Source organism: Ursus arctos, unplaced genomic scaffold (assembly GCF_023065955.2).
Source record: "Ursus arctos isolate Adak ecotype North America unplaced genomic scaffold, UrsArc2.0 scaffold_14, whole genome shotgun sequence".
In the NCBI taxonomy this organism is placed as follows: domain Eukaryota; kingdom Metazoa; phylum Chordata; class Mammalia; order Carnivora; family Ursidae; genus Ursus; species Ursus arctos.
This window is the reverse complement of record NW_026622808.1, coordinates 10,022,036-10,049,121: the sequence shown is the minus strand read 5'-3', so window position 1 is coordinate 10,049,121 and position 27,086 is coordinate 10,022,036. Positions and strand designations below refer to the sequence as shown.

At 61.5% G+C, this 27,086-nt stretch overlaps 5 protein-coding genes across 5 annotated transcripts; 4 read left to right on the top strand and 1 right to left on the bottom strand.

Annotated features, from left to right (window-relative positions):
- Positions 1-1,078: 1,078 nt before the first annotated feature.
- Positions 1,079-3,983, bottom strand: TMEM256 (transmembrane protein 256). The gene is made up of 4 exons (XM_026520854.4): positions 3,865-3,983; positions 3,535-3,566; positions 3,211-3,291; positions 1,079-3,110 (listed from the first exon to the last, which is right to left on the bottom strand). Exons 1-4 carry the CDS (start codon positions 3,947-3,949, stop codon positions 2,967-2,969), a joined length of 342 nt encoding a protein of 113 aa, XP_026376639.1. The 5' UTR covers positions 3,950-3,983; the 3' UTR covers positions 1,079-2,966.
- Positions 3,984-4,801: 818 nt separating this feature from the next.
- Positions 4,802-7,992, top strand: LOC130543570 (basic proline-rich protein-like). The gene is made up of 3 exons (XM_057311243.1): positions 4,802-4,816; positions 5,006-5,486; positions 7,890-7,992. The coding sequence occupies exons 1-3, from the start codon at positions 4,802-4,804 to the stop codon at positions 7,982-7,984; spliced, it is 591 nt and encodes a 196-aa protein (XP_057167226.1). The 3' UTR covers positions 7,985-7,992.
- A 142-nt stretch (positions 7,993-8,134) lies between these two features.
- NLGN2 (neuroligin 2) lies at positions 8,135-18,893 on the top strand. Its single transcript, XM_026520855.3, has 7 exons — positions 8,135-8,591; positions 11,939-11,989; positions 14,048-14,197; positions 14,373-14,558; positions 14,677-14,869; positions 15,202-15,798; positions 18,020-18,893. The coding sequence occupies exons 1-7, from the start codon at positions 8,135-8,137 to the stop codon at positions 18,891-18,893; spliced, it is 2,508 nt and encodes an 835-aa protein (XP_026376640.1).
- Positions 18,894-21,439: 2,546 nt separating this feature from the next.
- Positions 21,440-22,780, top strand: SPEM1 (spermatid maturation 1). Its single transcript, XM_026520856.3, has 3 exons — positions 21,440-21,672; positions 21,773-21,830; positions 22,041-22,780. Exons 1-3 carry the CDS (start codon positions 21,529-21,531, stop codon positions 22,778-22,780), a joined length of 942 nt encoding a protein of 313 aa, XP_026376641.2. The 5' UTR covers positions 21,440-21,528.
- Positions 22,781-24,774: 1,994 nt separating this feature from the next.
- SPEM2 (SPEM family member 2) lies at positions 24,775-26,579 on the top strand. The gene is made up of 3 exons (XM_026520841.2): positions 24,775-24,912; positions 25,092-25,153; positions 25,301-26,579. Exons 1-3 carry the CDS (start codon positions 24,775-24,777, stop codon positions 26,577-26,579), a joined length of 1,479 nt encoding a protein of 492 aa, XP_026376626.2.
- Positions 26,580-27,086: the final 507 nt, after the last annotated feature.

Here is a 27,086-nt window from a genome sequence, read left to right as displayed (position 1 = left end):
GGCTTGCACCAGGGGTCTGAGTGGCAAAAATGCAGGTGGTGAGAAGTGGTCAGATTCTCGTTACACATTTAGCCAACAGGCCTGGATGGTTTGCTTGGATACAGAATATGAGTGAAAGGGCAAGCAAAGCTGACTCTGGTTGGCCCAGGAGGCCCTTCGTAGTCAGGCTCTGTTCTTCCTGTTCTGTCATTTCCTGCCTGCCCACTCCATCCTGAGCTCCAGGAACTCCTGCTCTCCCTCTTGACTTGTTCCGTTTTCTTCTGGTGAACTATTCATGCTGAACCCCAGCAGCTGGACAGAAGCCTTACCAGTCCCCCAAAGCAAAAGGAGCCCACCCTGGTATCTACATGTAACACTGATCTCATTGTACCAAATTATTTTTTGCTAGGGTCTGTCTTCACTGCTGAAGTTTGAGTGTCTCCGGTGTACAAGAAGGAAAGAACTCTGGGAGTTGGACAGAAGAGAGTTTGAATCCCAGCTTACACCGGGCTATGATACAGAACAAGTTGCTTCACCCCTGCTAGCTTCACTTCCCGCTACCTTGTAGGACCGTTGAGAACTGGACACAATGTGCAGCGATAATAAGGACTAATTACCAAGCAGGCCTTGCTTGTCTTGGTTCCCCAAGAGCCCCGCCCACTGGCAGGGTCAAAGCTAAGGTATTAGGGATCACTTTACAGGGAGGGAGGCCGTTCTGGATGTTGGGGTCTCCTCCACCTGGAGGTTGCCTGCACCCCACACGCTGCCTGGGGTGAGGGATGGAAAAGCAGCAAGGGCCCTGGAATAGGAGCTTGGAGCCTGGGGATTCAGTGCTGCTCTGTGAAGGGCACTCTGGGCCACTCTGGGGGTCCCGTTGAGGTTGTATTTTAGTCTTCACTAAAATGAAGAAATATCCTGATCTTCTACTAATACACCTCAAATCATGCCTCCTCCTGGGATATAAATTCTTCCGTGGCTCCCCAGTGCCCTCAGAAGAGTGCCCAACATCTCAGCCCAAGGCCCTCCAGCATTTGGCCCCTAGAATCCACATTTTTCACTACGACCCCCTCCTGGTCTTCAAGCCAGCCATCGGGAATTCTTTTTTCTTTTTTAAGATTTTATTTATTTGACAGACAGAGAGAGAACAAGCAGGGGGAGCTGCAGGCAGAGGGAGAACGAGAAGCTGACTGCCTGCTGAGCGGGGATCCCAATGCGGAACTCGATCCCAGGACCTTGGGATCAAGACCTGAGCTGAAGGCAGATGCTTAAGTCACCGAGGCGCCCCTGGCCACCAAGAATTCTTTCAGGTCTCAAATGCACTGGGCTCTCATCTGCTTCAGGGCTGCCTCAAAAGCTCCTACCTTGGTCTGGAACACAACTCCTCCCCCTTCGCATCACCTCGTCCTTCAGGTCCCCACAGAACATTCTGGCACACTGCAGCTGCTACAGGACTTTGGAGCTCAGTAGGGACTAGGGCGGGAGACAGCTTCTAGGTTTAAAAGTATTCAGATCACACTAATTCAGAAAGGTAGTGTTCAAGTCACATGACTCTACGGGATGCCATTCTCTCCTCTTATGGATTACAGTTAAAAGAAAAATTAACTGAAAAAAAAGTATTCAGATTGTAATGGAAGATACAGGGCTCAAGATCACCTAAAAATCCTCTCATTTAGAGAAACGGTCCACACTTTTTAGAATGCACACCTTTAGAAAAGTTAGGCACACACCTCCAACATACCACACAGATCTGCACTTGATGAAACATACACGGAAATGGAAAGTGACCAGGCTGACGTATGTATACATAGCAGTTCTAACTTTCATTAAAATTTGAAAACCATGGATTTAAGGCCCGCATGAGCATCTGGGGCCCCTCATCACCACCCACCAGCCACACTGGTTTTGCTCCTTCTCCAATGCACCTGATTTTCTCCTGCCTCGAGGATTTTGAACTGCTCCTTTCTGGTCCATTCCAAAGGCTCTTCTTTCTGCCTAGAATACACTTCCCCTCCAAACTTGTACTTGGTTGGCTCCTGCTTCAAAGGGACGTCCTCTGTGAGGCCTTCCCATCTAAGAGAACACTCCCTCCGCTACCCCACTGTCCCCCTGCCTCCCTGTTCTTTTCCTTCAAGCACAAAGCACAACTCACACCGACACATCTGTATGTTGAGCTGTTCGAGTCCGTTTCTACTCCTAGACGGCAAACTCCACGGCGAAAGGATGGCGTCTATCTTGTTCAGAGTTAATTTCCTTGTAATGTGTGTCTGATACGTGATGAACACCTAATGAGCCCTGGCGGCCCCCTACATCTCTTCTGGTTTCCTACCTGCTGTGGGTGCCGCTCCCGCCTACCTAGCCACCTTTTCTCACTCTCCTGCCTAACTCAGAAATTCCGCCAACCCCACACGGAAGATCTGGGAGCCCCTTACTCCTCCCTTCCCCACCTCTGTCTCTGTTCACGGTCTCCTCCACACAACAGGATCATCTCAAGCACTGTGAAGCATTTTCTGACCCCCCCATACATGATGCTCTGTCCCTGTGTTGGACCCCAAAGTATTTTACAACTAACGCCCCCCCTCCTTGCTGCCTTGACTGCTAGAGTGAGGGCTCAATAAATTTGTGGGCAGACAGGGCTGAAAACCCTACAGTAATCTTCAAATTCTAGTGAGCATCAGAACCACATGATAAGCTTATTAGAATACAGAATCCTGGGCCCCAAAGAGCACTTCAGTAAGACTGCATTATTTCAAGCACTCTCTATGACTCTGATGCCCACCGGTTTAAAAACCTCGTCACAAGTTAACCTGAAGTGAACAGAATCCCCAGACCCACGATTCAGTCTTAGGAAAGGGAGGGAGTCCAGAGGTTGACAATCCCTACCCTTCTTCCTCCAAGATGAACAAAGACTCAAGTTCTTTATTTGCCTTTCTTTTAATCCCCTCACTGCTCCAACTCTCAAAGTACCCAGAAATCGAACACAAGGAAGCTCAAAGAGCCAAGGCAAGCCAGCCCAAGACGAGCAGGCCCCCTCCCACAGGGGCCAAAGTCTGGATGCTGAGGTCTCCACTCAGAGCCTGGTAGTAAAAGCTGGTGCAGAATAAGGTGGTTCCAGAGGCTAGCAGTAACCCGGCCTGAAGGAGACACAAGGAAGAATACAGGCCAGTAAGAGAAGGGCAGACAGAAAGGGAGCGGGTGGGGCTCGGTCAAGGCTGGGCACGGGGGTAAGATTACCCAGAGGGGCTTTCTGCAATGGGGCACCCCTAACAGGGCCAGGCTGTGTATGAAGTGGTGTTTGTTGGCCTTGTCAAAGAGCTGTAAGAAAAAGAGAAAGGTGGTGGGGGGGGTGCATTTCCTAAGCCACTCTGGAGCCTGCATCCCGTTTGGCCCCCAACTGAAGTCCCGGCTGGCCTCTCCCTCAGGCACCCACGGCTCAGGCTGGCCGCTCTCGGCGCTCCGGAGCCCCGCGCTCCGCCCCTCCCCTGCTTCCCGCGGTGACCCCAGACTTTGGGGGCTCGGAAACCCGGAAGCTGGGGAGCCCCAGAGCGGTTACTTCACCTCCTTCCCGTAGGCATCCGGAAACTGGGCGCCTGTGGACGGAGAGGCAAAGGTTACCAGTCGGAGCACCAGCCTCGACCGCCCCAACCCCCGGCGGGACCCAGGTGGACACTGGCGATAAGGAATGTCCCCAGGGGGATTCTGATTGGTAGGAACACGCATGGGCACTTCTGGGAACCTAACTGGACCGGGCTGGGGGGCTTTAAAAGGGTTAGGGCTCCTAAGGCTGTCTGGCACTTCCCACAGACCCCGCCCCTGCACTAGACGCCCACCCCCTCCCGCCAAAGGTCTTCTCCAGCGCAGTGTGAGCTCCATCCCCAACCCCCTGACCGTGCGCCCCGTAGGAGGCCAAGCCTAAGGCCCCGGCTCCGGACAAGGCGCCCAAGCGGCGGAACGCAGCCCCCAGCCCGGCCATGGCAGTGGATGGTCACGCGCCGGACCAACACCGCCCAGGCCACCCAAGAGGCCAGCCAATCCCGGCCTCCCATGCAAATGATGTCCACAGGTGCCCAATCCGGGCCGTGTTCATTTCAGCGTTCAGGTCCTCACCCGGGTACTTGCGCCTTTGTAAAACCTCTGCTGAGTGGCGAAGCTGTCTGGCGGGCGGAGAAACGAGAACCAATTAGGGGCGGAGGAGCGGGACAGTGAGGGGCGGGGTTGGGAGGCGGGACTAGAGGATTTGCGTCATGGATTGGCCCACTTTCAAAGTTGATCGTTTCTTCTAACACCTACCCCCCCCCACCTCCTGCCAATTTCCAAAGATCCCCGTCCCCATGCAAAGTTCCGCCCCTTTCCCCACTGGCTCCTCCTTTTCAGCTTTAAACCAGACCCACTCCCAAAAAGAGGCGGCCGCTCAGATAGCCAAGCCCCACCCATTGCCACCAGGCCCCGCCCACTGTCGAGATTGCCCCTCCCATATATGCAAGACCCCGCCTTCTTCGTATGATGCCCCGCCCCCTTAGTTCACACCCCCCCCCCACCCGCCCCCAACCCACCAACCCCCAGAGCCCCGAGGGTGGGAGACCTAGGGAGGGGGGGATGTCTCCACCCTGCCCCGGCCCGCTTCGTCCATCCGTCGGTCTGTCCGCTCCCGCCCCCTTCCACCTTCTCCAATCCCCCTACACTCTGGAGGGCGGGCGGGCGGGCAGGCGGGTGCGAGCGAGGGGTGTGCGCCGCTCTCTCCGCAGGGGGCGGGGGAGGCGGCCGCGCGGTGACGCGCGGGGCTGCTGCGGCTGCTCCGCCGGCGGATCATCACTCTCGGGCTGGGATGGACGCGGGGCGGGTGGGCCCTGGCGCGCGGAGCCAGGAGTCCGGGCCTCCTGGCTGCTGAGCGTCCCCCGAAGCCTCCCCCTTACCCCCGCTTCCCCTCCTAGGAGCACTGCCGACCCCCACCCCGGGGCTCCAGAATCGGCTCCCGCCCTCCTCTGACTCCCTGGACCTCCCCCTCCCGCCCGCCCTCGGGATCGACTAGATCCCTCCCCCTCCCCGAGGATTCCGGCTGGATCCCTGCCCCTGCACCGCGGATCCTGCGCTCCCGGGCTCCGGGCCCCTGGGGATTGCCGTGGACACCTCCTCCCGCACCCGATCCCTTAGGATCTTCCGCCTGTACCACCTTCTGGTCCCTCGAAGCCGGCCCACGGAGCCAGTGGATCCCCAGTCCAGTCCTTTCTCATTGCCCCCTCTTCGCTCCGCCGGCCCCACTGCGGGGTTCCCTGTTCTCGGGTTCCTCCTGACCCCATCCCCTACCTCTCCTTTCCCCGGGGATCGACTGGATCCCGGCCCCGCCCCCCGGGGCTGGGGCGATCCCCCTCCCCCGCCCGGTGAGGCGCTGCTGGCGGGGGCTGGGCCTGCGGGGCCGCGGGGGCTCAGAGGCCGCCGCCCCCCTCCCGAAGCCCGTCCGCCCCCTACTCGGAGCCCTGGATGGAGGCACCACGGCCCCAGGGCTGAGCCAGGTAGGAGCTAAGCCGGGCCGGGTGGAGGGGGGTGCGTGGCGGTCCACTGGGGTCTCCTTTTCCCCATCTCTCTCCCTGCGCCTGGTTTCCCCCCAGCCTGCTCTGTCTGCGTGTCTCCGCCTAGGGATGCTCTCGCCGTGTCTCTGCGTCTCGGTCTCTTTGTCTCTGCCTCTCTCCAGCCCATGAATGATCCTTTGAATGGGCCCACAGACCCCGTGTGTTCCCATCTCCCCCTCCCCCTCCTTCTCCCCTTCCCGGCCAAGCCATTTTCCCCACTGCAGGAAGGGGAGGGGGCCTGCGGCCTGAGCCCCCCTCCCTCAATTCTCCCCGGCTGGGGGAGTCAGGCCTGGGCAGGAATGGAGAGAGCAAGGCAGAGGGATAAGGAGAAGGAGGGGGAGCAAGATGTGGCAGACAGAGATGGGGAGAGAAAATGGGGGAGACAGAGGTAGGAGAGAGGGAAGAGGGAGAGAGAGAGATAGAAGGGGCTTAAGGGAGAAACGTGGGGAAGAGGTTTGAAGGAGAGAGAGAGATGAGAAACGGGCGAGGAGGGAGAGGTAGAGGAGAGAGATGGAAAAGGACTGAAGGCAGAAGCCGGAGCAAGCTGGAAGAGGCCGGGAAAGATGTTCTGAGGGAGCGCTATGGAGGGGAGAGAGATGGGGGGAGGGCTCCAGTGGGAGGCAAGAAGGGAGAGAAGCTGGCAGCCAGGAGGCCAGGGGCCCAAAGTACCTTAAGTGGGGGGGGGGGGCAGAGGCAGACAGTGTTAGTAGGAGGGGGAGGGGGTGGTGGGGCTATGGAAGCAGAACCCAGCCCAGTAGGGACAGAGGAGATCCTGAGGGAGCCAGCCCCAAGCCGCTCCTGCTGATGGGGGGACAGGAGCTTAAGAGGACCTGAAGAGGGGGAGGGCATGACTGGGTGTGTGTGGTAAGGATTCCTGTGTCCTCATCTCTGGAATAAATTGACACCTGCAGAGAGCCACCCGCGGGCTGGCGCCTGGCTCCGAAAGCCCCGCGTCAGCAAACAGCTCTGGCGGCTGGGAGGGGGCAGGGGGGGCTTGCTGAAATGACCCGGGTGTCTGCCCCTTTGGTCTGATCTTGTCTCTTGTCCTGCCCCTGCTGTCCTGAGCATCCAGGCATCAGAGCAGCAACTGTGGGGGGCTGGCAAGGGGAAGGGGAGGTAAATAGCTGGGATGGGACAGAAAGAAAGCCGAGGTTTGCCCCCAGGACATGGGTCAGAGCGGCATGCTTGGAAGAGGCATCTGGGGTCCAAGGCTGTTCAAGACTGTGGGAGGGGGGCATTCAGTGGCTGCATCTGATGCCCTCCAAACCCACCTCAGCACCCCTTCTCCCCAGCCAGAGGCCTGGTCACTAGGGCTAGGCTCTGATTGGCCAACAAGGGGCAAGAGGCGGATCTTTTAGGGTTCTCTATGCCCCAATCTCCCGCTCCCCTCAACATACACACTTCTTTCTCTATGCTAAGGTTGGGTAAAACTCTAGCATTCTGACTCATGCCTCTGCTCTCCTGCCCTGAATGTACCCTATAACCAAGGCAGCCCCTTCCTCTCTTCCCCCAGACCCCCCTCCAGGGTTAAAGCTGCAGCCGGTTGCCGAGGTAACATAGCGGGGCAGCATCCCGTCGCCCAGCAACCGGCTGCAGGATCACGCATCTGTCCCCGGATTTGCCCCTCCAGCAGCATCACCTCCCTACTCTAGCCCCTGCCTCAAGGCACCTTAACTTCTGATGGAAGAAATGAGGAAGACCTGGGGGAAAGTGCCCCCCCCCCCGCCCCGCTGCACAGATCCTTAGGGAATGGGCTGTCGAAGGGAGGAAAATGTGCTGGGATTGTGTGGTCCCAAGAAAGGCCCGAGTCTGGCCTGGGGTGGGGGTTCAGTGCCATGAAATTATAGCTCAGGAGTAATTAACACATATAAACAAACCTGCCACTTCCTGCTAATTAATGACTTGGTATTTTTATTTTCTCTTCCTTGTCTATCTCATCCCTCCTAGGGAGGTGGGAACTGGGACTCCTGAGTCCCTGAGGAGAGCCTGCCTGGGAGGGAGAAAGCAGCTGGAAGGGTGGGGGGCATGCTGGGTCTGGGGAGCTGGCCCCCCTCCTCTGGCTCTGTCCTGGGGGTTTACCATGTCCTGACCCTATTCCTAGCCTTAGACTTTTCTATCTGGGTCCCTGCTTTGGGGATGGGAGTTGCTGGGGTTGGGGGGATGTGCTAGGGGGCCTGAGGGTGGAAGAAGGGGGCCAACTTGGTCTGAATTCCAAGTCACTAACCACTTGTCTCTTGTTTCCCTGTTCCCTTCTGTCTGCCCTGTCCAATTTCCCTTCCCTTCTTCCACTTCTCTGTATTTTTCTGTCTGTCTGTCTCTTGCATACCCCGTCCCTCCTCCCTGCAGGTCGGGCCTGCCTTCACCTTCTCCCACTTCCTTCCCCTTCCCCACCCCTTGCCCCCTCCATGGAGAGGAACAGAACCTTTCTCTGTCCAGTCTAACCCAGGTCCCTCCCCACCCCCCTCCTCCCTCCTTTCCCGCGCCCCCTCCTCCCTATTGGGGCGAGGGGGGGCCTCCCTCCCTCTCCCCCCCCTTCTCTCTCTCTCCGAGGGGGGGGGTCCCGGGGAGGGAGGGGGGGTCCCCCGATCAGCATGTGGCTCCTGGCGCTGTGTCTGGTGGGGCTGGCAGGGGCTCAACGGGGGGGAGGGGGTCCCGGCAGCGGCTCCCCAGGCGGCCCGGGCCTGGGCCTCAGCAGCCTCGGGGAGGAGCGCTTCCCAGTGGTGAACACGGCCTATGGGCGAGTGCGCGGTGTGCGGCGCGAGCTCAACAACGAGATCCTGGGCCCAGTCGTGCAGTTTCTGGGCGTGCCCTACGCCACGCCACCCCTGGGCGCCCGCCGCTTCCAGCCGCCCGAGGCCCCCGCCTCGTGGCCCGGCGTGCGCAACGCCACCACCCTGCCGCCCGCCTGCCCGCAGAACCTGCACGGGGCGCTGCCCGCCATCATGCTGCCTGTGTGGTTCACCGACAACTTGGAGGCGGCCGCCACCTATGTGCAGAACCAGAGCGAGGACTGCCTGTATCTCAACCTCTACGTGCCCACCGAGGACGGTAAGGGCACGGGCACCAGGCTGGGGACCCCACGGACGCAGCCCACGCGCGCGCATGCAGGCCCCCAGGCGCCCCGGCTGCGCCCGGCCCTGAGCTGGGCCTCGGTGGGGGCCGCCAGAGGCCGCGTGTCCCTGCAGGCTCTGCGTGTCCCCCAAGGGTGGGACGGGGCCTGCCAGGCAGTCGCAGGAACTCCTCCAGACAGCCACCCCAGAAGGTCCTTGTGCCCGCAGAGTGAGCGGCAGGTACCGAGCTGGGCGTGCAGACCCCTCCCCGCCAAGGCACACACACAGTGGCCCCTGAGGGTTACTGGCCCGGGCAGCATCTCTCCCCCGCAGACACCCACTCCAGCGCTGCCCCAGCTCCCAGCCTCAGGCCTGGGCTTGTCCCTGAGGAGTACCCACTTGGGTTCCTTTTACACCTCAGAGACAACAGGGACGCCCCCTTTCTCCTCCCGGTGTGCCCGGGCACCCTTCCGTCTATCACATCGCATCCCCAGCGCCTCCCCCGAGCTTAGCGCCTCTGCTTCCGAAAGCTCTGTCCCCTAACCCCTAGCACCCCTGAAGGATCAGGGAGGACCCCTCATTCACAGCACAGCCTGCCCATCCCCATGAGAACATCCTTCCCTCCGGGCTCTGGGACCCCGGGGCCGGCTCTCCTGGTGAAGGAGCCGTCCAGCTCGCCACAGCCCCCAGCACACTCCCCTGGAAAGTTCTCCATGAGCCAACCTTCAGCACACAGAGTATCTTTCAGAGTACCTTCCGCTGTCTCCAACAGAGGTACTCAGCAGAAGTTCGGCCGGCCCCAACACCCCGCCATGTTATCCTTCGGACTCAGTGTCGCTACTCCTGAACTCCCCAACACCTCCACAGAGAACCCCACTCCTACCTCACCCCCCACAGGCCATTTTCTGCCAACTATACACATGGGCCTGGTACCCAGGAACCCCTGTATGGACACCGTAGGCACCCAATACCCGCACGTCCTGTGCCCACACGCCACAAACCACCAGGAATCACAGTCCCTCAGCACACAGGGTCTACACACCGACCGTGTGCTCCCACGCCCCACGTATCCAAATTCCCGGTGCTCGCACACAGCACACACCCCAACGCCTCTCGGAAACTGCGCCCTATCGCCCCGTAGACCCATGCTCCCCGGCAGCCCCAGATATAGATCATGTGTCCCGGTAACACCCATACAGAGACCTTCGCCCAATAACCCTGCACGTGGCCACTCACACCATAGTCCCCAGCAGTGTCAACACTTCCCAAGCATTGCGTACCCCAACTCTACCTAGAGATCACCTGTGTCCTAGCTCGGCCTGGGACAGCACACCCAGCAAGCCTACACCTACCCGCCATCGGGCACTCTAACACCTCACTCCCGGCACCTCGGAACCAACCATCTACCCTCCGTTCCTCATATCAGCCGTGCACCCCAATACAGTAATACCCCTCCCATGGAAACCATGCGTCCTAGCGACCCGTGCCCACAATGCACCCAAGTATCACCGCTCCAATCCCATCCAGATCCGAAGCACCCTAATAGACTCTTTACCCCAGTATGTGCCACACGTCCTCCCCAATACCAGCACCGCCCCACAGGAGAGCCACCACTCCACATCCCCCTGCCCTCTCATGGGCCACCTACCCCCGCAGCCTGCCCTGCACCCCAGGCCCTCCACACAGCCTGTCCATCTCCATGCTTTCCACTCACGGGCTCTCTGGCCCGTTCCCGCCTCCTTGTAGGCTGTCCACGCCAGAGTCCCCCTCGGTGGGGGGACTCCTCACCCCTCACGTGGAACATCCACCCGGGACTTCCCGCCAGTGGGCTGTCCACCCCAACATGTGCGCACCCAGTGTCCACCTGCCCCCGCACCACCTGTGCCCACACCTTCTGTATTTTCAACCAGCACTTATCACAGACCTGCCTGGGGCCTGACACGTTCAGGTGATCTCACTGAGTCTTCACACCTGCTCTGCAAGGGAGAGGTTGACTCGGGCAGGCGCGTGTGCACACACACACACACACACACACACACACACACTGTTCTCACGCACGCGCACACACTCCCCGCTGACTTCATCCCCTTCCCATCCTGTTGTAGAGAGCAGACCCTAATCCTAATGGGTCCCTATGGGGCCATCATCACCAGATGGGAGAAGCCTTCCAGAGGCTTGCCGACCCATCCCTCCCCATGGCAATGAGCAGAAACCAAGCAGGGGCATCCCCTCTGATTTCTGGCTTCCAGCTGTCCCCCAACTGAGTCCCCATTCTGAAAGAAGCCTGGAACCTACCTCTGAGCCCAGCCTGGGGCCTTTCCTTGACCAGGGGAACACTTCGCGCCTCCCAGCACCTCCTGGCACTTTATGTGTCCGGCTGGCTCAGGGCACTGTGTTTCCTGTTCCCTATTTGTGGCCTGAACCCTGAATTGGGGATGGGGGGCTTTCTGGCATTAGAGCAGTGTCGGGCGGGGGCGGGAGGTGCTCATGTCCCCAGTGGGTAGTTGACCGTTCTTGGTGGGGGGAGAGTAGGCCTGGGTGAGGGATGAGGTTGGGGGGTGCAGAGGGAAGAGGTGGAGTGGAGGGCAAGACCTGATGACCCCTTTCCCTGCTTTGCCCCACATCGGGGAGGTGGGGTGAGAAGCCAGGCCCCTGAGTGCGGATGGAAGAGGAATGCTGGCCGGGTGAGAGGCTGGGCAGGCGGGCAGGCGGCCCTAGCTGACCTGGCCCCAGCCCTCCAGGGGGAGCCGAGGGCTTGAAGGGGCTGTGAGCTGCAGGGGCAGGAGGCCCCCAACCCCATCCTACGCTCTGCTCTCCGGATCCTCCAGGGGGGTCCTTTCTGCCGCAGCCCCTCCCTCGCAGCCTGGGGGAGCAGGCAGGGGCGGGGCTGGCCCTGAAGAGGGTCCTGCGTGAGTGGAGGCGCTGGTGGCACAGCTGGCCTTGGCCTCCTGGGCTTGGGGTGGGCCTCCCCTCCCCACCCCACCCCACCCCCACCTCTAACACCGTTTCGTTTCCAGCAATTAGCAAACACTTCGACAAGCCAAGTCAATATGTCTTAAAACAGGCCTCAGCCCACTCAGGCACCCCACCCCCCCAAACCCAGCCTTTTCTTTGGGGCATGACTTTTTCCGGGGAGGGGAAACAAATTTGGGTTGTAGAAACGTTTTTCTCTTTTCTTGGTTTCTTTTTCTTGCAAACGAATTTTGCTTTTTTTGGCTTATTTTTTCTGCCCTCCACCCTCCCCTTTTCTGCTTTCTGTCCTCCCCTCCCCATCCACCACCCCCCCACCCCCATCTTTCCCCACAAAATTGTCCTTTTTTCTCTGTTTTGTGTTCCCGGTCTTAGGTCCGCTCACAAAAAAACGTGACGAGGCGACGCTCAATCCGCCAGACACAGGTAGATTTAAAAATCCCGCTGCTGCATGTGTTGCTGATTAGAGGACGCTCGAGGCCCCGCCCCTAAGTAAACGCCCCCCCAGCCCTCCAGGCCCCGCAGTCGTTCTCCCACCCAAAACCGAAAAAGAAAAGAAAAGAAAAATTGGTAATAATTGGAAAAAAGAATTACGAAAACTTCAAACGAAATTTGAACAATGTTGGACCCACTAGCAAACCTGCAAGCCAAGCTAAACACAGCCAAAAATATAAGTGAAAAAAGAAATTGGAATTCAGAGAAAACCAAACCAAACCACACCACCAAATAATTGGATAAAAATGTTTAGAGTTTGACAGGAATTTGGACTGTTTGGAAACTTGCGAAATGTAACATTTGAAAAAAGAAAAACTTTAATTGGGAGCAAAACTACATTGGAAAAAAAAATTTAAGTTGGCAAATTGGTGGCACAATTGAAACGTCAGAAGCAAACCTACAATTTTCAAAAGCCTGTCAGATGCAGAAAACGCAAACATTTGAAGCGAATTAAAGAATTTGGAAATTTTTGAAAACAGGGCCCAATATCTTGAAGTTTCACCACAAAATTTTGAAAAAAAAAATGCAAAGAACTTTTTTCTTTTTTTCTTTTTTTCCAAAAAAAACGGATCTTTTTGGTTTTTTGTTTTTTGTTTTTTTTTCTTTTCTTGTTGAATCTGCCCCCGAGAGCTTCTCGCTTTTTGGTTGTTGTTTTTTCTTTCTTTCTTCTTTCTTGATCCTGTTTTTTGTTGTTGCTTTTGAATTCTTGTCACCCCAGCCCCCCTCCCTGCTCCTTCCCTTTCCGACCCCCCCTCCCCCCACACTGGGAGTGGAGGTGCCGGGTGGGGAGGAGGGTGAGAACTGAGGACTTGAAGAGAGGGCCTTGCAGGGAGGAGGCTCTGGCCTGAGTCTGGCTGGAAGGCCACCGGAGGTTCCAGAAGGAGGGAAAGAGCAGGATTTGGAGAGGACACGGAGAGGGCAGAGCCCACCAGGTGGAGGGAGGTGGCCGAGAAGGTCTTAAGAGACGGGAGGCCACAAGCTGTCCGTGGGGGTGGAGGGGAATGTCTCTGAGTCCTGTGGGCTCACCTTCTGGCAGGAGAAAAGTTTCTAGCAGGAGGACGGGGGCGAGCAGAGCCGCTGGGGACTGGCTGTGGAGGCCCAGGCCCCAGCTCTGGTTTGTTGAATTTCCCAAGCTAGTCAGGGATTGCCAAGTGTCAGGAGAGAGGAGGGCCTGTGGGCCATGGGGGACCCCAGCCGGGCGCTGTGGCTGAATCAGGGAGGGGTGCAAGGAGGGTACTGGCTATAGAGCCTTGGGGACCGCCTGGTCACATGTCAGTGATTAACGGGATCCTTTGGGGACAGGGCAAGAGGGGCGTCTGTGCAGAACCCAGGGTCAGGCCAGTTGGGGGGGGTCTGAGAGTAAAGAGCTGTACCCTGACTTTATCAAGCAGGCTCTTTCCCACCCTGCCTCCTCCTGCCACCGTAATTAGGCTGGGGGTTGCCATGGTAACTGGGGAGGTGACCTAGAAAGGAATTAGGGCGGGGAGGAGACCAGGCCCCCAGGGACCCTAGGCTGGCACCCCCTCACCCACAGACCAGCCTACCACGTGGACCTGAGACCCAAGGCCTGAGTCTGAGGACCCGCCCCGACCCTCCCAGCATCTCTAGCGCTAGGGCCAGCCTTGGGAGTTCGCTCTTCCTTGGAGCCGGAAGGAGATTTGCTGTGTGTGTGTGGGGAGGGGGTCCCCTGGATCCAGCAGATGCCCTGGGGAGGGTCCCCCCCGCCTCTGAGGCTTCTTGGAAGGTCTGTCTGGCATTTGGAGAAGTGCCACGGGGCAGGCCGACAGGAGGTGGGGTGGGACCTTCGGCCAGGGCTCCGTGGGGAGGGAGGGAGGGGAATCCGGTCTTGCCCCCCAGGGACGGGAGAGACATGTCCCCTGAGCTCCGGGCTGGTCCTCCGTAGGCCTGGGAGCTGGGCGGTGCTGCTTCTGGTCTGACTGTGTTCTTGTCCCCCAACCCCGGCCCACTGCCCTCCCCCTCCCCACGCAGATATCCGGGACTCTGGGAAGAAGCCGGTGATGCTGTTTCTGCACGGCGGCTCCTACATGGAGGGTACCGGGAACATGTTCGACGGCTCCGTCCTGGCCGCCTACGGCAACGTCATCGTAGCCACGCTCAACTACCGGCTTGGGGTGCTCGGTGAGGGTGGGCGGTCAGCTCTAGGGGCTGGAGGCTGGCGGGGAGGGCCCCGGTGGGCGGTGTTCCTCTAGACCCTGCAGAAGCAGAATGGCTTCTGGGCTGGACCGAGCTGCCCAGAAAGGGGGCGAGGGCGCTCTGACACCCCCAGGAAGCCCCTTTCCTCCTGTGCTTCCAGGCTTTCTCAGCACCGGAGACCAAGCTGCGAAAGGCAACTACGGCCTCCTGGACCAGATTCAGGCCCTGCGCTGGCTCAGTGAGAACATTGCCCACTTTGGGGGTGACCCCGAGCGCATCACCATCTTTGGATCGGGGGCAGGGGCCTCCTGCGTCAACCTTCTGATCCTCTCTCACCACTCGGAAGGTACGGGCCATCCCCCGGCCTGCCCCTCCCGTCCGCATTCCCACATGCTAACCCCATCGGGTCCCGTTCCCGCCTGGGCGGAGACAGCCTAGCCTGAAGCCTGCGCCTGTCCTGCCAGGGTTGTTCCAGAAGGCCATCGCCCAGAGCGGCACTGCCATCTCCAGCTGGTCTGTCAACTACCAGCCGCTCAAATACACGCGGCTGCTGGCGGCCAAAGTGGGCTGCGACCGGGAGGACAGCGCCGAAGCCGTGGAGTGCCTGCGCCGGAAGCCCTCCCGGGAGCTGGTGGACCAGGACGTGCAGCCCGCCCGGTATGGGGGTGGGAGAGGGCCGGGTCCAGGCCTCCGCTTTCCTTGCTCCAAGGACGTTGAGGGTGAGAGGTGCCCACAGGCATTCCGTTCGGCAAGGAGAGGGGGGCTTCAGGCCCCTCTTTCCTAAGCAGAGGCGCCCAAACAGAGCGAGGGTGCACAAGGGGCCACGAAGCGCATCGGGGGAGACTTCCCGAGAGGCCAAGGGCCCCGAAGGACTCAGGAGATTTTTACCCAGGGGACAAAGAAGGGTCTTCTGAGCAGAGGGCCCGGCAGGCTGGGAGCTGAGAGGAGGCCAGGGAGCAGGTGATGAGACCCTGACCCCTTCTCCCCAGCTACCACATCGCCTTCGGGCCCGTGGTGGACGGTGACGTCGTCCCCGATGACCCTGAGATCCTCATGCAGCAGGGAGAATTCCTCAACTATGACATGCTCATCGGCGTCAACCAAGGAGAGGGCCTCAAGTTCGTAGAGGACTCCGCCGAGAGCGAGGACGGCGTGTCTGCCAGCGCCTTTGACTTCACTGTCTCCAACTTCGTGGACAACCTGTACGGCTACCCGGAGGGCAAGGACGTGCTCCGGGAGACCATCAAGTTTATGTACACGGACTGGGCCGACCGGGACAACGGCGAAATGCGGAGAAAGACCCTGCTGGCGCTCTTTACAGACCACCAGTGGGTGGCACCGGCTGTGGCCACCGCCAAGCTGCACGCTGACTACCAGTCCCCCGTCTACTTTTATACCTTCTACCACCACTGCCAGGCTGAGGGCCGGCCCGAGTGGGCGGACGCGGCGCACGGGGACGAGCTGCCCTACGTCTTTGGCGTGCCCATGGTGGGCGCCACCGACCTCTTCCCCTGCAACTTCTCCAAGAACGACGTCATGCTCAGCGCTGTGGTCATGACCTACTGGACCAACTTCGCCAAGACTGGGTGAGGGCCAGCGGGGCTGGGTGGGGGCGCCCCCTGCAGGCCAAGGCACACACCGCCACCATCCGCGGCGCGCCGCCCCTCACTCCCCACCGCCATTCCCCATCATTGCCTCCTCGAACCAGGCACCTGCTGGACGCCTTCTCTGTGCCAGGCCCCAAGCTGTGCGTTGGAGAGTCAGCGGTCAGACAGAGAGGGCCCTGTCCTTCCGGGGGGTGGGCTCCCTTGGTGGCTTTGCCTCCGGGTCTGTCTCTCCTGGCACTCTGCTCTCCGTCTGATCCCCGGGGCTGTATCTGTGTAAGGATTTGTGTCTGTCCGTCTCTCTGCCACTGTCTCTACATCTCTCTCCCTTCGAATCCACTGATACTCTGTCTTTCCCTCTACTCTCTGCCATCGGCTTGCTTTTCCCTTGCTGGTCTCACCCTGGCTGTCTGTCCCCTGTCTCTGTCTCTCTGTTCCTAAATGTGTCTGTCTCACTCAGTCTCAGATTCTGCCTCTCTCGCCAGCTATCTCTCTGGCTGTCTCGGCCTCTGTCTCTGGCCTCTCTGCCGGCCTCTCCCCTCATCTCTGCCTATCTCTGCCTGTCTCTGCCCCCCACCCCGTGCTCATCTCTGCCTGTCTCTGCCCCCGTCCTCATCTCTGCCCGTCTCTGCCCCCCCATCTCTGCCCATCTCTGCCCCCCTGTCCTCATCTTTGCCTGTCTCTGCCTGTCTCTGGCCCCGGTCCTCATCTCTGCCCTTCTCTGCCACTCTGTCCTCATCTCTGCCCCCCGCCTCCTCATCTCTGCCTGCCTCTGCCCCTGCATCCTGGTCTCTGCCTGTCCCTCCCTATCTCTGCCCCCGTCCTCATCTCTGCCTATCCCTGCCCATCTCTGTCTGCCCCCCATCTCTGCCCCCCGTTCTCATCTCTGCCCTTCTCTGCCACCCTGTCCCCATCTCTGCCCGTCTCTGCCCTGTGTCCTCATCTCTGCCTGTCCCTGCCCATCTCTGCCCCCATCCTCATCTCTGCCTGTCTCTGCCCATCTCTGTCTGCTCCCCCATCTCTGCCCGTCTCTGCCCCCCCGTCCTCATCTCTGCCTGTCTCTGCCCCTGTCCTCATCTCTGCCCATCTCTGCCTGTCTCTGGCCCCGGTCCTCATCTCTGCCCGTCTCTGGCCCCGGTCCTCATCTCTGCCCGTCTCTGTCCCCGTCCTCATCTCTGCCTATCCCTGCCCATCTCTGTCTGCCCCCCATCTCTGCCCGTCTCCACCCCCCATCTCTGCCCCCCGTTCTCATCTCTGCCCTTCTCTGCCACCCTGTCCTCATCTCTGCCCGTCTCTGCCCCTGTGTCCTCATCTCTGCCTGTCCCTGCCCATCTCTGCCCCCATCCTCATCTCTGCCTGTCTCTGCCCATCTCTGTCTGCTCCCCCATCTCTGCCCGTCTCTGCCCCCCCCGTCCTCATCTCTGCCTGTCTCTGCCCCTGTCCTCATCTCTGCCCGTCTCTGCCTGTCTCTGGCCCCGGTCCTCATCTCTGCCCGTCTCTGGCCCCGGTCCTCATCTCTGCCCTTCTCTGCCACCCTGTCCTCATCTCTGCCCGTCTCTGCCCCTGCGTCCTCCTCTCTGCCTGTCCCTGCCCATCTCTGCCCCCGTCCTCATCTCTGCCCGTCTCTGCCCCTGTCCTCATCTCTGCCCGTCTCTGCCCCTGCGTCCTCCTCTCTGCCTGTCCCTGCCCATCTCTGCCCCCGTTCTCCTCTCTGCCCTTCTCTGCCACCCTGTCCTCATCTCTGCCCGTCTCTGCCCCTGCGTCCTCATCTCTGCCTGTCCCTGCCCATCTCTGCCCCTGTCCTCATCTCTGCCTGTCTCTGCCCGTCTCTGTCTGCTCCCCCATCTCTACCCGTCTCTGCCCCCCTGTCCTCATCTCTGCCTGTCTCTGCCCCTGTCCTCATCTCTGCCCATCTCTGCCTGTCTCTGGCCCCGGTCCTCATCTCTGCCCGTCTCTGGCCCCGGTCCTCATCTCTGCCCGTCTTTGCCCCCGTCCTCATCTCTGCCTGTCCCTGCCCATCTCTGCCTGTCTCTGGCAGTTTCTGTCTCTTCTGCCTCTCTCTTCTTCTCGGGCTTTCCTTCTGTCTCCCCGCCCTCTGCATCTCGGCATCTCCGTGGGTCTCCCCCCGCCCCGTCCACGCACACACCTTCCCCCACGGGGCCGCCCCCTCACTCCTCCTTTCCCCGCCCTCCTGTGCCCGCAGCGACCCCAACCACCCGGTACCGCAGGACACCAAGTTCATCCACACGAAGCCCAACCGCTTCGAGGAGGTGGTGTGGAGCAAGTTCAACAGCAAGGAGAAGCAGTACCTGCACATAGGCCTGAAGCCGCGCGTGCGCGACAACTACCGCGCCAACAAGGTGGCCTTCTGGCTGGAGCTCGTGCCGCACCTGCACAACCTGCACACGGAGCTCTTCACCACCACCACGCGCCTGCCGCCCTACGCCACGCGCTGGCCGCCGCGCCCGCCCCCCGGCGCCCCGGGCACCCGCCGCCCGCCACCGCCCGCCACCCTGCCGCCCGAGCCCGAGCCCGAGCCGGGCCCCCGCGCCTACGACCGCTTCCCCGGGGACTCCCGGGACTACTCCACCGAGCTCAGCGTCACGGTGGCCGTGGGCGCCTCGCTCCTCTTCCTCAACATCCTGGCCTTCGCGGCGCTCTACTACAAGCGGGACCGGCGGCAGGAGCTGCGGTGCCGGCGGCTCAGCCCCCCCGGCGGCTCGGGCTCCGGGGTGCCCGGCGGGGGCCCCCTGCTCCCCGCCGCCGGCCGCGAGCTGCCGCCCGAGGAGGAGCTGGTGTCCCTGCAGCTGAAGCGGGCGGGGGGCGTCGGGGCGGACCCCGCCGAGGCCCTGCGCCCCGCCTGCCCGCCCGACTACACCCTGGCCCTGCGCCGGGCGCCGGACGACGTGCCTCTGTTGGCCCCCGGGGCCCTGACCCTGCTGCCCAGCGGCCTGGGGCCCCCGCCGCCCCCGCCGCCCCCGTCCCTCCACCCCTTCGGGCCCTTCCCCCCGCCGCCCCCCACCGCAACGAGCCACAACAACACGCTACCGCACCCCCACTCCACCACTCGGGTATAGGGGGCGGCTGGGGGGGGGAGGCCCTCCTCCCCGGCCCTCCCCGCCGCCGCCGCCACCGCCGCCAGTGGGCAGTGCCGGTGGGCAGTGCGGCTCAGAAGGCAGGGAGGAGGACTGGCCACAGGCTTCTCGCGCCGGAGGTGCCCCGCGGCGGGGAGCGCTAGGTGGACATGGGTTTCCGCACCAGGATGTGTGTCTTTCCCATGCCAGAGGCCCGTCCTCTTCTCTGGACCTGGGCCTCGGAACAACCGGGGGGGTGTTTCGTGCCCTCCATTGGGACACCAGTCTTCGGTGTGTGGAAACGTGGACGTGTTTTCCCACGTGGAGGCGTGCTTTCTCACGAGGGGGTGTGTTTTCCCATGTGCAGGGTGAGGTGTTTTTTTTTGCCCCCCTGGACACATGTTGGCCCCCTCAAAAGAATTCCTGCGGGGATTTGTACCCCAGAATCCCGTTCTCTCATGCCTTCTCCCTCCTCCCCTCCCTCCCCACCCCTTGGAGACCCTGGAAATGGTGTGTTCACGCACAGTGACCCTTGGGAAGGTACCGAGGAAATCAGTCGTCCCCCCCCCACTCCCACTCCGTGCCCCACACCCCCTCTGCCCCCGCGAAGCATGTTTATCCCCCGTGGCATATGTCAGACGAAGCCCGTGCTCTGGGGAGGACTCCCTGCCAGGGGGAAGGGAGGAGATCTGTGCGTCCCTGTGCTGCCTGGGAACTTGTTTTCCCACGGGTCCAGGACACAGCTCTTCTTGCATGTGGTTGTGTGTTTTCCCATGCAGACGGCCCCTCTCCCGCCAGCACTCCCGGCGTCCCCCAGGCCTGAGGCCTAGCACTTAGTTCCTCCCCACCCAGCAGGTGGGAACAGACTTCAGACTGACCGAAGCTGGGGGGGGATGTACAAATCCTGGGGGCAGACCTCTGCCCCTATCTCCCCTCCAAGAGATGCCAAGTTGGGGGGGGCCTGGCGTGCCACCCACAGAGGCCATGCATGTTTGACCAAAGCCCTCACTGGGGTCTGAGGACAGCGTTTCCCTCAGTCCTCAGACCATTGCTCATCCGTGCCAAACTGGGTTAGGTGGGTTTGGGGGGGGAAGACCCCCAAAAATGTGCCAAGGATTCCCCAGTCCTGGGCCAGGGCAGGTAAATGTGGGGACAGGTGGGATATGGGGGACGCAAGTGGCAGTGAAAGGGGTCCTGCTTGTGTCTCTCCTCCCTTCACTGTGTCTCATCCCTCCCTCTCTGCCTCAGTGGTCCTCCTCCCATCTCTGTCTCCCTCTTTGAAGCCATCCTGTGTCAGTGTCAGAGCACCTTCTCCCCTCAGCCGCCCATTCCCTTCTTTGACGAGGCCCCCCTTCCCTCAGCCGCCAGGGCTGAAGGAAAGGAGCCGCGGAGGGAGGGCGCAGGGGGGAAAGGCTTCGTGGGACAGGCTGGGGAGAGAATGAGGTCAGCGGTGCTGAGGAACAGATGGAGGGGGCAGTGGGGGACAGGGCTCGGGCGGACAGCAGCAGGGAGAATTCGAAAGGACACGTGTGCGGTGACTGCCCCGGAGAGGAACCGTCGGAGGAGAAAGGCTTTGGGCCTCTGGGGAGAAGAACGGTGTCAGGAAGGGTTTTAAGGGAACCAGTGGAGGAGAATCCTCGTCTGCTGGTATTTTGTGGGTTCCTTCGTGCCAAACTTGAGTAGGGGGTGGGGGGCCATCTTCCACTGATGCCCAAATCCGGAATCCCTGGTCTTGGCTCCCCGAAACTCTGCCTCCTGACTATCCCTTCTCCCACCTCCTCCCATGGAAACTTAGTTCTTTTCTGACCCCTTCCCTTGCCTGGTCTAGCTCCTCTCCAAACAGCCATGCCCTCTAAATGCTAGGGACCTGGGCCCTGAACCCTGTAGACAGATGCCCCCCAGACTGGGGCATGGGAGGGGGGCTGGGGGACCCCATGATTCAGCCACGGACTCCAATGCCCAGCCCCTCTCCCCAGAACAATCCCCTGACAATCCCACATCCCTGCCCCAACCCTTCGCGGCTCTGTACACATTTTTAAACCTGGCAAAAGATGAAGAGAATATTGTAAATATAAAAATTTAACTGTTGGTTGTGCCTGCTGTGATGGGGGGGCGGTGGGGGGCTCTGAGAAACTAAGCCTCAAGGCTGCCACTCTGCCAGCGAGGGAGAGGGAGGTGATCCAAGCCCACAGCCCATTTCGGGGAGCAGCTCAGAGCATGGAGAGAAAGGGGGGAGTGGGTGCTGGGGTAAGGCTGCCATGGTAGCAGGGTTTTGGGGGGAGTTCCCATCAGGGCCCAGGTGTGTGCAGAGGCCTGAGGCCAGTGTAGAGAAGGGATGGCCAGGGGCTCATCAGGGCAGACACCAGACAGGCCAGGGGGCTCGTGCGCTGGTCCAGATGGCTGGTTACAGGACAGGCGTGCCAGGTAAAGTGTTCAACACGCCAAGGCCTGGGCCCGGGCTGGAGGGTCAACCATGGGCCCAAGACTCTGCCTCTTGGCACATTGTGAGGGAGAGCTCCGGCATCATTGTGACCCGCTTACCCCCAGGAGCCCCTGGGGCAGGCAGGAGGCAAGCTGGTGGATACTGTGGGCACAGTGGGCTGGGGGCCTAGGGGCCCCGGTGGCCCTCGGGACCCCCATGGCCATGGCTGAGCGGCCACGACCCGGGTGGGCCTCGTATCACAGCTCCAACACCAACAACTGTCAGGACCTGGGCAACTCCATCCTGTTGCTTTTGGGCCTCATCATCTGCATTAATATTAGCATCAATATGGTGACGCTGGTCAGGGTGGGGCCAGGCGGGAGGGCGCTGGCAGGATGGCGGCGGCGGGAGGCCTGGTGGCCAGGGCCGGCCCGGGGTCACTGTGTCCTCCCTCACCTAGCTCTGGCGTAGACTCCGCGGCTTCCTACACCAAGCGTTCCATATCGTTTATGAGAAAGGTAAGCGGGGAGGGGGGGGCAGGGGGGGCAGGGGGCACAGGAGAGGCGGGAGTCCCGTGTTCTAGCCCTGACCCGGAGCTGGCCCCTTCCCGTCCCGCTCTCCTGTCTCAGACACCACAGCGGTGCAGCCTCTCCCCCTGCGCCCTACCCCTCCACCCCCCCGCAGGAGCCAGCCTCCCCACAGGCCTCCCGCCTCTCCTTGGTCCACAGAAGCTTCTAAGTCATCCTCACCTGGGAAGCACCCCCAGCCTCTGGAGCAGAGCGCCCCTGCACTCCACCTTCGATGCACCATGGACCCTGTGAAAATGACTGTGACCCCCCCGCCCGCTCGCCGCCACCGCCACCGAGGCTCTTCCGGCCGCCGAGCCCACCGCCCGGTAGCCTGGGCCCCCGACATGGACGACGACGAGAAGCCCCCACACCAGCACCCAGCAGTCTGCTCCCACCACTGGGATCAGCCCGCAGACTGGCAAGGCTTCCAGTCCACCCAGCGGTTCTGGGCTCCCTGGCCCCAGGACGCCGTGGAGCCCCCTCCCCAGACCATTCGCTTCCACCAGACCATAGAAGGAAGGCCCCTCAAAGGAGAGATGCGGTCAGAGCTGGGCCTCGAGGCCTACGTGTACCCGGTGAACCCTCCACCCCCCAGCCTGCAGGCCCTGAGCCACAAGAACAGTGGGGCGGGGGTGGGGACCCAGGTCGAGCCCGAGCCCTGTGCCCCCCCCACTCCGGCCCCGCCGCCCGACCGGGGCCCAGCCGTGGTCCCCGACATCCCCCGGCGCCGCTCCTCAGGCCGCGTAGTGTATGACGCCCGAGACGTGAGGCGGCGGCTGCGGGAGCTGACCCGCGAGGTGGAGGCCCTATCCCACTGTTACCCCCTGGGCTCCCCATCCAGCAACGCCACCGAGGGGACGGGCAAGGACTGGGTATACCGTTCGGTGACAGAGAGGTGAATGGGACAAAAATAAAAGGAAGAGAGGAGGTGGTGTGTGGTGGTGTGTGGTGGTGTGTGGGGAGCCAGGGCCCGCAGGGCACCCCAAAGCCCCAGTCGCCCACAGAAGGGTCTCCCTGGCAACAGCGGCCTCGAGAGCCCCAAGGACCCTCACCTACCTCTTGGCTTCCCTGGGCCCAGCCCTCAGTTCTCTCCCAGCCCCTTCTGGATCCTGAAGTTCCCACCTGCCACTCCCCTATTTTCTTTCGTGTCCAGAGCAACCCCCCAAATCCCGGCCCAGATCCTCAAGCAGACCTGCACTAGAGGGGAGACCCCGTCCCTGTGGCCCTAACCCCTCAGCAGCCTGGTTTCTGCGGCTGCAACCTCAAGGTGTGCTGTGTCCCCCAACCCCCCACCGCCACCCAAGCCCCGGTTTCTTGGAGCAGGGCTGGCTGAGAGGGAGGGGATCCGGGCCCTCGCAATTCCCCAGGCAGGACCCGAAGCTCGCGTACCCACGAGCAGGCTCGGAGCCGAGGACCAAACTCCGGGACATTCTCGAGGGCTGCTCTCTGGGACCTCACTGCTCTGCTTAGCACCTGCCTGTCACCAACGAGGAGACCGAGTCTCAGGGAGAAGTGACTTATCCACGGTCACACAGACACCAGGGATCAAGTTCCCGGCCTTGGGGGCTCCAGGCTCTGCTCCCGCAGGGAGACCGCTTTCCACTGAGTCAGCCTGGCCCGTCAGACTCCCACCTGCCTCCGTCTGGCATGCGAGCTCATCGGAGCAGTGCATCCCCACAGCAGGGAAACGCGGGCCGTACCCTAGTCCTAGACAGCTGCCATCACACACACACACACCCCCGTGCACACACGTGGCTGCTGGTGCGCTCGGGAAGAGAAGCCCGTGAGTGCACCCAGGCTGAAGGAACCGACCCCACCTCTGCACCAGATGTGTTCCTGGAATGTGGACAGGCAGGCCGTCCGTGAATCAGCCTGCCGCTCTGTTCCCTTTCGCTCAGCCAACATCACTGATCATTTTAAGTTAATTCCATTCAGTGAGTATGTACTGAGCACCTACTATGTGTTCGGAGGCGCGAAGGGAAACGACCCCTGGCTGTTGTTTTGTTTCTGTCAAGTTGTTCCTCTGTGGTGCAAATGACGCGAGGCCCCCAGGGGACCACTTCTCAGACCCCAGCGATGAGCCTGTTGTAAGAAGGAGGCTCCTTCTGTCCTATCAACAATTACACCTGTTTTGTGCTCTGTGCATTTCATCAGGTTTTCTTAAGCGGGGAGCTAACGGTTTTCCAACCTGGAGGGCTAGGTCAGTGGGAGGGCAGTTGGTTAAGGAGAGAGGGCACAGGCGGGGGTGGTCCCTGGCAGAGGCGAGCGGGAAGTCAGTCTTGCTCCAAAGCGAGGGGGCCAGTGGGCTTGGTGACCACACTGCGTAGGGCTGTGCTCCTTGGCCAGGAAGGGGTGGGGAGGGTAGATGCTAGAAGAATTACGATAGGGAAACGGGAAGGACGGGGAGGGAATGGCCCAGTGGGGCGACCACGGAGGGGACTCGTGCTGTCACCCTGGCTGCTGGCCCCAAGTGGGCATGGGTGGAGGGGACCAACTCCACAAACTGCCTTGATGGCCCCAAAGACATGGAGGAAACCCTTTATGGAGACTCAGTCCCTGCGAAGACCGTCTGACCACTATAGCGACCATATTTTCAACTCAAGAATCAGGTGCTGACTTAAGCAGGCCCCCGTGGAGATAGGGACAGACTGAGCTCTGGGATGTCCGGGGACAGGGCCCCATCGAGTGGCAGCCAAGGTCGGACATGGCCATTTCAGGGCAAGCCGATTGGATAAAAGAGTGGCCACCTCTGCATTGTGATTCCCTGCAATGTGCCTCATTATGACCCAACCCCCTCACCAGCTGGCAGGTGTCCCCAGGTCCCTCCATGAGCACAGTGTGGTCGGGGCTGGGGGGGGGGCGGTGGCCCAGGTGGCCCGAGGGCCCCCCCACCATGGAAAACCAGCTCTGGTATGATAACATGGGGTGCTGCAATCAATACCAGGAACATCTCCAGGACCCCGAGGACATACTGCTCCTGCTGCTGGGCCTCATCATCCTCGTCAACATTGGGATCAACGTGGTAACTGCGGTCAGTGATGGCGGGGGGCCGCCCCCGGGGGTGAAGAGGACTGCGGGTGGGAGCCGGCTGCAGCCCACACCTCCACCTGCAGGAGTGTGGTCTTGGCTGGGAGCCAGGTAGGGGTGTGTGTAGGGGCTGGGGGTGTAGAGAGTTTCCTGGTCTTCACTCCCAGCCCGCCCTACCCCCAGATGTGGCATGGGCTCCAGAACGCCTTAGACAAGATGGTCTGTTGGATTAATCAGAAAAGTAAGTATGGCAGCAAGAGAGGTGGGGGACACAGTCCCCCGGTGCCACCAGCACAACCCTAGAAACCCAGGCCGCCCCGCCCCGTTCCCAGCCCTGAGCTCTTCTGACAATCGCCCCGGCCTCATGGACTCGTGTCTCCCCCAGAGGAAAGCTCGCAGGCTTGTGAAAGTTCCGCCAAAGATTCCCCAGCCAAGGCCCAAGACGTCCACGTCCACTGCACCCTGGAGCCTGTGGAAGTGAAGATGGCCAGGCCCACTTGCTGCCCCTCTTCCTCCTACCAACGTCTCTGCAGCGCCCGGCGCCGGCGCCCCCGCCGCCCCCGCCGCCGCGGCCCCCGCCAGCCCCACGGCCACCACCGCCCCTGTAGCCACCAGTGGGAGCTGAGGAACCAGAGGCGTTTCCCCCACCAACGCTCAGCCTTCCGGAGCCACCATCACCGCCACAAGATGTCGCAGCTTCAGGCCGTGCCCTCCTTTGACCGGGAGGACCTAGACTCCTACCTGGAGGAGGAGGACCTGGCCTTCCCACGCCCCAAGTACCCCCGGGGCTGCTGGGGCGGGCTTTACCCGCAGACGGGCCTGCCCTCCAGCGTGGGGCTGTGGGGCCGCCAGGGCGGGATCCTGGCCAGCCTGCCGCCACCATCTCTCTACCTGTCACCTGAGCTGCGCCGCATGCCCAAGCGTGTGGAGGCCAAGTCGGAGCTGCGGCTGCAGTCCTACGGGCCCCACTGCTCCCAGTCTCGAATCTGGGGCAACATGGAGGCGGAGCAGTGGGTCTCGTCTCCGCCCCCTCTCCGCCGGCTGCCCCCGAATCCCTCCTGCGTGCCCGTGGGGTACAGCCCTTACCCCTCGACCGGCCAGCTTCTCTATGACTCCTGGGATCAGCGGCGGCGGGGTCTGGAGGGCTCTGAGCCTCCACCCGCCCTGATGCCCCGGGGCTCCCGGCCCGAGGCCCGGGAGCACTGCTCCCCCCAGGCCTACCGGCGGGGCCTCCCCAGCCACGCTTACAGCCAGCCCAGCCGCAGCCCGCACCCATCCACGGGCCACCTGAGGGAACCCCACGAGGTCCGGCGCCGGGCCGCCGAATGGGCGGAGGCACCGCCCGCCCGGCACGCCCTGACGACCTCCACCTCCCTCACCATGCTGGGCGAGACGACCTACCAACGGGCCCCGGCCCCCAGCTCGGCCCTGCTTCCCCATTCCTCCCAGCCCCTGCCCGAAGTCCAGGCTCCCGAGGTCCCCCAACCGCAGCCCACCTTCATGCCACTCAGCAGGAACCCGGGGGGCAATGCCAGCTGCCAGGTGTATGACAGCCTGGAGCTAAAGCGGCAAGTGCAAGAGAGCCGAGCACGGGCCAACTCACTGCCCCCGCCGGCCACCTCAGCCTCGAGGCCCTCCCTGCACAGGAGCCGGACCGGGAAGCTTCACTGACCCGCGGTGTCTGTGGGCGGTGGGGCCGGGCGCGGAGAGAGAAATAAAGAGCAACAGAGTCCAGGAAACACTGTGCTGTGTTCTATGGCTTGGAAGCGCCGCTCCTTCTGCCAGCCTGGGTCCTGGCTTCTGGGCAGGAGGCTCCCCGTGGCTGTGCACCCCCCCCCCCGCCCCCGGCAGGATCTGGTCCCACACTGTCTTGCAGCTGCAGACTGCAAACCACCAGTCTCCGTGCACCTGCTCTGGGCATCTGGCCTCCCCGATTCGAAAGTGGGCTCCGAGGCTCAGCCCCACACGACGCCGTGAGGTCAGATTCCAGACCGGTGGGTCCTACCTCTGCTCAGATCCAGGGCCACCGCCCAACGGAGGGCAGGGAGAATGCCCAGGCTCTGAGGCCAAGGTCTTTCCAGCCTCAGAAGTGGCCAAGGGGATGGAATGTGTGAGTGTTTGAGAGAATAAGGTAGGGGCAGTAAGGGAATGAAGGAGGAATGAGGGCCACAGGGCGGG